General features: G+C 37.7%; 1 protein-coding gene across 2 annotated transcripts in view; it reads right to left on the reverse strand.

Moving 5' to 3' along the window:
• Positions 1 to 12387, reverse strand: part of hgsnat (heparan-alpha-glucosaminide N-acetyltransferase) — a 376297-nt gene that overhangs the window by 23776 nt on the left and 340134 nt on the right. For both annotated transcript variants that reach the window (XM_039751089.1, XM_039751090.1), the window contains exon 16: positions 5854 to 5924. In XM_039751089.1, the coding sequence (XP_039607023.1) occupies positions 5854 to 5924 (71 nt within the window). The remainder of the gene's footprint in view (positions 1 to 5853; positions 5925 to 12387) is intronic.

Here is a 12387-nt window from a genome sequence, read left to right on the forward strand (position 1 = left end):
TTTCTGTTGCACATTTGCCGATTTTCACAAAAAAATTAATTTTAATACTCAGATGTTGCTCTAAATTTCAATCACCCATTTTTACACCAAAGTGTAAAAAGCTGATATCTATTACCTTCCCAGTAGCTAACTAACAACTAACTCTGTCAGCTTCAATTAACACACTTATTAGTTCAAACACGTTCAAACACAAACACTCATGTGATTTTGATACAATTATGTCACGGAAGACACTATGTGGCCATTCCAGGAATTAAATTATAACACCTTGTATCTCAGTAATATGTACCTCTTGAACAGCTGGCACATCCACAAGTGATAACAAACAGCAGTGCACCGTGCCTGCCTAAACTTAAATCAATATTTGGTAAAACCTTAGGTTTTTTTTAGACCATCTTCATACAAGTCCTAACCCAGATGGAATATTTAGCAATGTAGGGAGCCTTTCCATTTTCTCTGCCATGTTCTGATATTTCATTTGATAAGAATGTATACACAAACCATATATATACAGACCAACGATATTATACACTGCAGAATCTTGGGCAATACTAAACAAAAATCTATCATAATATCAGTTGAAATGCCTAATTTAAGGCAAGTGGTAGATGAATCAAAAAAAGTGATAGGATAAGAAATCAAACAAAGAATTGGAAACACAAACACTCACTGAAGTCATAAAAACAGAATAGTTACAGTGGTACTGACATTTAATATGGGTGAATTAATGAGAAAAGGTGTTCAAAAGGTGGAGTGGTGGCTCTGAGGCCAAGGATCTGTGCTGTAATCTGTAAGGTTGCCAGTTCAAATCCCATTACTGACAAAGGGATCGTAATCTACAATACTGGGCCCTTGATCAAGGCCCTTATCCTGAAAATTGCTCCAGGGGCGCTGTACAGTGGCTGAACCTGTTCTCTGACCTCTAAATGTCATACGAAAATATAATTTCCACTCTGGGATTAATACAGTGTACGAAAATAACGTATGGAGGAAAAAGATTTAGGGGAAGTCTTAGAAGGATATAGTATGTGATGAATACATCCAAGAAGCAGCTGAAAAAAAATTATGACAAAGGAAAAAAATGAAGATCCTGGCAAAAGATGGATTAAAATATAATCAACGGCTCAAGACCACTGCACTGCAAGGTATAACGAGAAAAGAGGAAGTAACATTTGTCAGGTCTTTAACACTAGAATTACCAGAGCCTATGAAAAAACTCGTAGATCTTTCCCACCTTAAAACACTTCACACCTCTCCGTCACGTCTTTTGTCTTCTAAATTTGTGCCTAAGCAGCAAACAGCCTACTATCACATCCTCCAGTGGTGCACAGTTTTCACAGCTCAAGTCTGTTTACCTGCGTGTCAGTTGCTTAGAGTTGTATAGAGTGAGAAGTCAAGCAAAATGACACCTTTTATAAATACTATATCGCATTTCATGTGTGTTCCGTGTCTACATAAATCTATGTACACAAATTGTTAAAAAAGAAACGTTTTTCATGTTTTAGTCAAAATTGACAAAATGTAGACATGAAGTTTATAATGTGTGAAACCCGAAGTCCAAATATCAAAGAAACAGTTTCACAAAAAGTACAAATATAATAGAACAAGTGCGCTTTTATTCAAAAATATAACTACAGAAAAACAACCTGCATTAGAATGCGATATTGACACGCATTTACTAAGTGCGCTGTGGTGGTGCAACGGTATTAGCTCTTGACTGTTACTCTGAAATTTATGGGTTCGATTTCCGATGAGTCCATTTTTAAAAGTGAGCTGCATGTATTCTTACTATTTTAAAATAAAAACATACATTTGATTCCAGTCTGTAACAGCCGGTGTAATTTATGATACTTGTAAAGGTTAGCTTTTTTTTTTTTCTGTTATTCTCTCAGCCACATTCACGATCCCAAATCAAACCATCATTCCCCAACCCATCGTATTTGACACTGCTGTTTTCTCAGACGTGCTATAACAGAGGCAAACTCAAATCATGATGATGGTTCTACATTGGATCAAGAATGCACTTTTGCCATTGTTGTACTTTGTATATGTACGTGGGAAGCACTGCACTTGTGACTTTACGCTGTAGGAAGGAAATAAATAAATAATATCTATATAGTAATAACAGTAATTTTATTATTATATAGCAGCTTCCCTGTCTGCCTATCATATAGTGCCTTTCCTTCCTATCTATCTATATATCTATCCCCTTAGCTGTTTTTTTATATATCTATTATACAGTGCCCTATGGGGTACCAAACAGGCAATTACAATGATTTTTGGAATATACAAAGTCCTTCCTGAATATATGAAGTCAAAACTTAAATATATAAAGTAATTCCTGAATATATAAAGTCAATACTGAATATATAAAGTCACTCCCGAATATATAAAGTCAAAGCCTGATTATATAAAGTCAGCGTTGGAATATATAAAATTTCCATGCTTGTCATTTCACTCGTACTAGTGAAGGTAAACTTCAACAGAAGCCACTCAGAGTCGATCAGGCTTGTGAGGTTCGTCCAAAAATAAGCCCATACAAAAAGAATAAATAAATATAGTCTTTAAAATGCCGGGCACATACATCATTTTCAATGAATTAACTGAACAGTGGGTTTTTTTTAATATTTTTCTGAAGATGTTTTTGTTAACTTAGTTGATTTTTGTGTAGTAGGAACTCATTGAGTTTACTAAAAATGTGCCTGAGTCGTTTCAATCAGTATCAATGTATTCTGACTTTAAATTTATATATTCAGGAATGAGGTTATATATTCCGACACTGACTTTATATATTTGGTAATGACTTTATATATTCTGACGCTGACTATATATAATATGGCTTTGACTTTACATATTCGGGAGTGACTTTATATATTCTAACTCTGACTTTATATATTCTAATGACGACTTTATATATTCAGGAATTACTTTATATATTCAGGAAAGACTTTATATATTCTGAAAATCATTGTAATTGCCCTATAGGGCACTGTATAATACAGTGGGATGCAAAAGTTTGGGCAACCTTGTTAATAGTCATTATTTTAGTGTATAAATCATTGGTTGTTGCAATAAAAAATGTCAGTTAAATATATCATATAGGAGACACACACAGTGATATTTGAGAAGTGAAATGAAGTTTATTGGATTTACAGAAAGTGTGCAATAATTGTTCAAACAAAATCAGGCAGGTGCATAAATTTGGGCACCACAAAAAAGAAATGAAATCAATATTTAGTAGATCCGCCTTTTGCAGAAATTACAGCCTCTAAACACTTCCTGTAGGTTCCAATGAGAGTCTGGATTGTGGTTGAAGGTATTTTGGACCATTCCTCTTTACAAAACATCTCTAGTTCATTCAGGTTTGATGGCTTCCGAGCATGGACAGCTCTCTTTAACTCACACCACAGATTTTCAATTATATTCAGGTCTGGGGACTGAGATGGCCATTCCAGAACGTTGTACTTGTTCCTCTGCATGAATGCCTTAGTGGATTTTGAGCAGTGTTTTTCGGGTCATTGTCTTGTTGAAAGATCCAGCCCCGGCGCAGCTTCAGCTTTGTCACTGATTCCTGGACATTGGTCTCCAGAATCTGCTGATACTGAGTGGAATCCATGCGTCCCTCAACTTTGACAAGATTCCCAGTCCCTGCACTGGCCACACAGCATGATGGAACCACCACCATATTTTACTGTAGGTAGCAAGTGTTTTCTTGGAATGCTGTGTTCTTTTTCCTCCATGCATAATGCCCCTTGTTATGCCCAAATAACTCAATTTTAGTTTCATCAGTCCACAGCACCTTATTCCAAAATGAAGCTGGCTTGTCCAAATGTGCTTGAGCATACCTCAAGCGGCTCTGTTTGTGCTGTGGGCGGAGAAAAGGCTTCCTCTGCATCACTCTCGCATACAGCATCTCCTTGTGTAAAGTCGCGAATGGTTGAGCGATGCACAGTGACTCCATCTGCTGCAAGATGATGTTGTAGGTCTTTGGTGCTGGTCTGTGGGTTGACTCTGACTGTTCTCACCATTCGCCGCTTCTGTCTATCTGAAATCTTTCTTGGTCTGCCACTTCGAGCCTTAACTTGAATTGAGCCTGTGGTCTACCATTTCCTCAATATGTTCCTAACTGTGGAAACAGACAGCTTAAATCTCTGGGACAGCTTTCTGTATCCTTCCCCTAAACCATGATGGTGAACAATCTTTGTCTTCAGGTCATTTGAGAGTTGTTTTCTGACCCCCATGTTGCTACTCTTCAGAGAAAATTAATGGAGGAGGAAACTTACAATTGCCCCCCTTAAATACTCTTTCTCATTATAGGATTCACCTGTGTATGTAGGTCAGGGGTCACTGAGCTTACCAAGCCAATTTGAGTTCCAATAATTAGTTCTAAAAGTTTTGGAATCAATAAAATGACAACGGTGCCCAAATTTATGCACCTGCCTGATTTTGTTTGAACAATTATTGCACACTTTCTGTAAATCCAATAAACTTCATTTCACTTCTCAAATATCACTGTGTGTGTCTCCTATATGATATATTTAACTGACATTTTTTATCGTAACAATTAACGATTTATACAGGAAAATAATGACTATTAACAAGGTTGCCCAAACTTTTGCATCCCACTGTAGATATATAAAAAAACAGCCAAGGGGATAGATATATAGATAGATAGGAAGGAAAGGCACTATATGATAGGCAGACAGGGAAGCTGCCATATAATAATAAAATTACTGTTATTACTATATACCTGTAGATAGACAGGGAGTTCAGGCAGGCAGAACAGCGAAGGTCAAAAAAAACATTTTCTCCCCAGCTGGGAATCAAACTGTCTGAGTGACGAAATCTTACCAGTACACCACATAAGTTGTTGTGATATTCTTGAAAATTTTGTGAAAGTGTTTATTTGATCTTTGGCCTTCAGGCTTCACACATTTTATAGTTTATGCCTACATTTTGTAAAATTTATTACTAAAATATAAAAAAGTTTCTGTTTTAACAATTTACACAGATTACTGTAGAAACGGAACACACATGAAATGAGTGTGTTCCAAATAATGATCTTATTTCCACTCTAAAACTCCACTTCACTCCCAGATAATCAATCAAGGCATGAGCTGGGAGAAGTTCGTACACGTTCTAAGTCGGTGGGGGGATGGAATAGCGAGCTGCTTGCAGATTGTGTTTATCAGCACATTTAGATGAACAAAAGACGCTGGCGGAAAGGTGAGAACGGTTTTAAGAAGCGATTTAAGGTGGGACAGGTCTACGAGTTTTTTCGTAGGCTCTGGTAATTCTAGTGTTAATTTGTTGTTTTGACAGCTTACACAAGTGCTTACAGGGCATGTTAAAGTGGGAGACTGAAACAAAACCTCAAATTTGAAATGCCTAACATAGTGGTGCATTGTAAAACTGATCCTACATAAAATAATAATGCATTTAGGCATAAAGTTGTGCTTCACAATCTACATAAAAAAGGCGCTGTCACACTTGTGTCTCTCAAGATATTTCAAATTCAGTAAAATAGAAACACATAATAAATTGCAATATATTAGCAAATTAAACAGCTAAAATTAGTATTTCAAAAATTAAGCTGGAGCAGTTTCTGGCAGCATAAGGTGTGAGGTAGGATCAAACCCTGGATAGAGCACCAGCCAATCATATGGGCCCACTCATCCATACATTCACAGGGTCTCAATTCAAAATTGCCAATCAACTTAACCTGTACATCTTTGGGAGTGTATGAGGAAAACTGCAGAACAACCCACACAGTGAAAACTACAGATAATGAAATAAGAATGTACAGTTGAGAAAGAGAGAAACCAAAATTTGCAAATAACTGTTTTAACTTACCATAGATTTTTGTTGACAGGTATGAAACCCTTGTCTTTTGAACACCGTGTTAAAACTGCTGATAAAATTCCCTGAAAAAGAAAATTAGCATGTGTATTTAACAGAAACAACTTTATTATAAGTTCTTTCACTGCAGTACCACTGTCTGTTTTGAGCATCATTTCTCTCATATCTGCCACTTTTTTGATCTTAACATTATAAGTTCTTTTCATTTTCTCAATGTATAAGCTATTTAATAAAAATGATAAGAACTTATGGAGAAAAACGCATTTGTGCAATAACCACTGCGCGGATGTTAGAAATATATGCATTTAAAAATCAGTCACTTTGAAAGACTTACAGAGTACAGCAACCAATGGGATGTAAAAGAATATCAGTTATTTGTATTAAAAGATTTACATAACATAAGAGGACGGGGAAAAAAAATTCTTCTTTTCTTTTTGTTTTATTTAAAGAGTAACCTATGTTTTTCAAATACACTGCTATTCCATCTGGTAATACTCCAGATATTGCTGTAAGAATCTTAAGAGTGGTTTTAGATCCAAGGCTATCCAAGAAATATACAAAGTGTAGAACCTTTTCAAAATCTAGTGACAAATCCAAGCTCTAGTGACGTAGGTGCTTGACAGCATACAGTGCATCCGGAAAGTATTCACAGCGCATCACTTTATTTTTCCCACATTTTGTTATGTTACAGCCTTATTCCAAAATGGATTAAATTAATTTTTTTCCACAGAATTCTATACACAACACCCCATAATGACAACGTGAAAAAAGTTTACTTGAGGTTTTTGCAAATTTATTAAAAAATAAAAAAACTGAGAAAGCAAATGTACATAAGTATTCACAGCCTTTGCCATGAAGCTAAAAATTGAGCTCAGGTGCATCCTGTTTCCCCTGATCATCCTTGAGATGTTTCTGCAGCTTAATTGGAGTCCACTTGTGGTAGATTCAGTTGATTGGACATGATTTGGAAAGGCACACACCTGTCTATATAAGGTTCCACAGTTGACAGTTCATATCAGTGCACAAACCAAGCATGAAGTCAAATGAATTGTCTGTAGTCCTCCAAGACAGGATTGTCTCAAGGCACAAATCTGAGGAAGGTTACAGAAAAATTTCTGCTGCTTTGAAGGTCCCAATGAGCACAGTGGTCTCCATCATCCGTAAATGGAAGTAGTTCGAAACCACCAGGACTCTTCCTAGTGCTGGCCGGCCATCTAAACTGAGCGATCAGGGGAGAAGGGCCTTAGGAAGGGAGGTAACCAAGAACCCAATGGTCACTCTGTCAGAGCTCCAGAAGTCCTCTGTGGAGAGTGGAGAACATTCAAGGAGGACAACCATCTCTGCAGCAATCCACCAATCAGGCCTGTATGGTAGAGTGGCCAGATGGAAGCCACACCTTAGTAAAAAGGCACATGGCAGCCTGCCTGGAGTTTGCCAAAAGGCACACGAAGGACACTCAGACCATGAGAAACAAAATTCTCTGGCCTGATGAGACAAAGATTGAACTCTTTGGTGTGAATGCCAGGCGTCATGTTTAGAGGAAACCAGGCACCGCTCATCACCAGGCCAATACCATCCCTACAGTGATGCACGGTGGTGGCAGCATCATGCTGTGGGGATATTTTTCTGCAGTAGGAACTGCAAGACTAGTCAGGATAAAGGGAAATATAACTGCAGCAATGTACAGAGACATCCTGGATGAAAATCTGCTTCAGAGCTCTCTTGACCGCAGACTGGGGCGACGGTTTATCTTTCAGCAGGACATTGACCCTAAGCACACAGCCAAGATATCAAAGGTGTGGCTTCAGGACAACTCTGTGAATGTCCTTGAGTGGCCCAGCCAGAGCCCAGACTTGAATCCGATTGAACATCTCTGGAGAGGTCTTAAAATGGCTGTGCACCGACGCTTCCCATCCAACCTGATGGTGCTTGAGAGGTGCTGCAAAGAGGAATGGGCGAAACTGGTCAAGGATAGGTGTGCAAAGCTTGTGGCATCATATTCAAAAAGACTTGAGGCTGTAATTGCTGCCAAAGGTGCATCGACAAAGTATTGAGCAAAGGCTGTGAATACTTATGTACATGTGATTTCTCAGTTTTTTTATTTTAATAAATTTGCAAAAACCCCAAGTAAACTTTTTTCGTGTTGTCATTATGGGGTGTTTTGTGTGTAGAATTCTGAGGAAAAAATGAATTTAATCTATTTTGGATTAAATTCATTAAATTGCATCTGTAACATAGCAAAATGTGGAAAAAGTGATGCGCTGTGAATACTTTCCGGATGCACTGTAGGTCTTTCCTACTTACATATTTACACAATTTTAGATAAGATGAGACATAATTTTAGCTGAATTATGGCATGCTTGGAGTATATTATACCAAAATATATTCAATGATTGAGAAAGGTCAATTCATTTTTTTAAATTTCAATGGAAAACCCTTTTCCTGTCATTTCCTAAGGTTACTGAAGATATTCAACAAAATCTCAGAATTACCTCATGTACTGATACAGATAAAAGCTGGGGGAAGTTGGGTGGGTTGTTTTTGATGAACTTGGTAATTTGTATGTGGAAGAAAAAACATGTCACGTAAAAATTTAATTTTGAGTATTAGAATTTAAAGAACACAGATACATTATCAGTACAGAGAACTCTGAAAGTCATGCTACCTAATAACTTCTAAAGAATGAATATTGCATAGTTTGATTTCAAATAATTGATTATCAAGCTAGGTTAAGAAGGAAGGTGATGATTAGCAAGCAGCAGTATGGTTTTATGCCAGGAAAGAGCACAACAGATGCAATGTTTGCTCTGAGTGTGTTTATGGGGAAGTATAGAGAAGGACAGAATGAGTTGCATTGTGTCTTTGTGGACTTAGTGAAAGCATATGACAGGGTGCCTAGAGAGGAGTTGTGGTAAAGTATGATGAACTGGAGAATGGCAGAGAAGTATGTAAGAGTGGTATAGGATATGTACAAGAGCAGTGTAACAGTGGTGGGGTCTGCAGTGGGAGTGAGAGGTGCATTCAACGTAGAGGTGAGATTATATGAGGTACTCCGGAAAGGTTGAGGTATGCTCTACTGTAGAGAGGAGAGGAATAAAGGTCAATAGGAACAAGAGAGAATACATGTGTGCGAATAAAAGGGAGGTCAGAAAAATGGTGAGGATGCAGGGAGTGCAGGCAGGGTGGAGTGTCAGAAGTGATTTGTGACAGATGGGTACCAGCAAGAGTGAAAGGGAAGGTCTACAAAATGGTAGTGAGACCAGCAATTATATATGGGTTGGAGACGGTGGCACTGACCAAAAAACAGAAGACAGAGGTGGAGGTGATAGAGTTAAAGATTTTAAGATTTGCATTGGGTGTAACAAAGATGGACAGGATTAAAAATGAGTACATTAGAGGGTCAACTCAGATTGGGAGACAAAGTCAGAAACGTGAGGTTGCATTGGTTTGGACATGTGCAGAAGAGAGTTGCTATATATATTGGGAGAAAGATGATAATGTTAGAGCTGCCAGGTAAGAGATAAAAGAGGAAGAACAAAGAGGAAGTTTATGGATGTGGTAAGAGAGGCCATGGAGGTGGTGAGTGTAACAGAGCAAGATGCAGAGGACAGGAAGATATGGAAAAATATGATCCACAGTGAATATAATAAAATATGTGGATATAATAAAATGAATATTTTGTTGGAAGAAGCCTGGTTTACAACCTGCTTTATTATTATTAGCCTGGTTCTTCATGAGCAGGGTTATAATTAAGGGGGGTAAAAAATATACACTAGATACAGGAAAAGCCAAGGAAGAATATTTTCAGTCGGACAACATTAAATCAAACACTTTAATTCAGAATACTTGATTGGTCAATGAATGTATAATCAGTATACTCCACTGTTGTATTTTTCATTGATTACAAAGCAATAATACTAAGCTTTTTTTCTCAGTCAAATGTTTGATTTTTGAAGATGTCAATTTTAACCTTTGCACAGCCAACAAACACATTTTGCTTGAAATCAATACACATCACATCACATCAATAAATGAAAAAATACTGAGCAAAAAAAAAAATGCAGAGATGCAAACAACTTTAACTGCCAGGAATAAAAATAAGGTTTGGAAACTCTTATGTCACAAGTATGACTTTGCAAGGTGTAGGATGCTTAGCTTCATTGTTATTTTCCTCCTTGTCATGCATTAGGGAAACTTTTACAATCTGTGTAAGTGTTGACACCCGTTACAAATCTGGGGCCTCATGTATAAACAGTGCGTACGCACAAAAATGTTGCGTAAGAATGTTTCCGCGTTCAAATTCGCAAACTATAAAACCTAAACTTGGCATAAAGCCACACACATTTCCACAGTACCTCATACCCTGGGGTATGCAAGATCTCCACTCGGTTTTCCAGTCAGTAGCAGTGCTACTGTTCCTGTGTGGTTATCCTTCTTTTTCAGATCCACATCCCTGATGTGGCTTTATAAATAAACTGAAATTAACCACATATTGTTCATTAGTTTAATGCATCTGATTGTAATTAACCAGTAACAATATAATGGTCCACAGAATGGTCAAACTATTCTAAATACAATAGCTGCTTTAGCATTGTTACTCTCATTACACCTTCTTCTTCTTCTTTCAGCTGCTCCCGTTAGGGGTTGCCACAGCGGATCATCTTCTTCCATATTACTCTCACTGCACCACTCAGAGTATTTATATCACTGCATCTGAGTGGGGAATCAAAGATCTACAGAATCTGAGAAAGAGAATTATCAGTATACGGAATCAAGCACACGCTGCCTCAGACATGCTGTCTATTGAACTGCTTTCACACCGCAAACGTTTCAAAGCCTTTCCTGTATGGACCTCGCAGTTCATTAGCAGTTTCATCCCAAGAACTATAAGCGCACTCAATCCAGTGCTCCTTGTAGAACTGTTTGTACTTATAAGTAGAATTGCCTCACTGTAAATTTGCACTACAGTTATAATATTGCACAACCTGACCCACTTTATAAAGTGCATATTTACATATGATGACGATATCATTTTTAAGATGAAAAGCAGCAAAATATGTTTATTATACTATACAGATAAAATTTTAACTTCATTTAAATAATTTATATTGGAGCCAATCCCAGCCAATACAGGGCGCAAGGCAGAAAACAAATCCTGGGCAGGGCGCCAGCCCACCGCAGTAATATATATTGTTAATAGTTAAACATGCCAGGACACGGTGCCACAGCGCTCGCTAGGAGCTTGTGCTCCATTCACGTATTGTTCCTGCCTTGCGCTGTATTCTTGCTTGTGCTGGCGCAACACAGGAAGGATAGATGGATAGAATAATTAAGCAGATACTACAAAGATATTTTAATGTTCCTTAAAAGTTTTGAAGAATCGGCGTTCTAAGCTTACAGATGGCTTAACGTCCATTACAGAGCTGATTTTGTGGCAACTGGGTATTTGGAGAAAGAAAAGTAAGGACAGGAATTGGGGGTTAGCACGTTTGAAAGAGACAGTACTGCTACAATAAAGTATTTCATCGAAGGTTGCGCATGGCGCAGCAAGCATCTTGCGTGAGACATGAACAATCACTGCGCCACCGTGTTCCCATGTTTAATAACATGATTTAACTCCTATCATCATGAAAATTATATCACGTATACATGTCAATATTTTAATTATTCTGAGAGCTGTAATATCACGAATGTAATGGATTCTGTGTCCTGTCGGAGGAAGAGAAAGCCCGGAAGCACGTAGTGATTCACACACATAGAACATATAGAAGATCAAATACAAAACAAAGCATTTAACGTGCTACTTTATTTACGATTGGATTTGAGAAACTAGTAAATTAAACGATTTTAAGATGAAGTTTATGATGTTCTACTTTAATGACAAAATAAAATATGTCATTAAAGTGGAAATTTCGAGATTAAAGTTGACATTTCATGCTTTTTTCCCCTACCGTGTGCCTATTTTTTTTGTCTGTACCCTAATAAGCTTTCATATGACACTTAGACGGTGGACTACGACTCGCCTTCTCAAGGAAACTTTGATATGTGACTTCTTTTTTTATTTTGGGCACTGAGCGACTTTGTGAACTTGAGCTTTCGAGTTTCTCCGACACTCTGTCACTTGATCAACTTCCTTTTGTTGATTATACCACTGTTTAAACCAACAAATAGTACTTTTTCCTTGCCTCCACTTGGTATTTGCTGAAATTCTTATATTTTCCCCCGTGCTTTTCCCATTGTCCTTTCACAGAAGGCATATTCCAAGAGGCATAATTCTGGGAGAAGCTGGAACGGGACAGCAGGCGCGTGCACGTGCGCTGCTTTTCATGCTGAACAAAATTTATGTAGCGGAAGAACGTGGAGGTTTGCATAAGCACAGATTTATGCATCTGGATTTTTATGTGCGTACGCACAATCCCGCTTTTGTGCTTACACCATGCTATAGTGTGAGTTCTATGCACGGCATTATACATGAGGCCCCAGGTCTGCAAATTCTAACTTCATGCAGAGTCATCTTGCCTGTCATTC

The sequence above is a fragment of the Polypterus senegalus genome, chromosome 4, assembly GCF_016835505.1.
Source record: "Polypterus senegalus isolate Bchr_013 chromosome 4, ASM1683550v1, whole genome shotgun sequence".
Lineage (NCBI taxonomy): Eukaryota > Metazoa > Chordata > Cladistia > Polypteriformes > Polypteridae > Polypterus > Polypterus senegalus.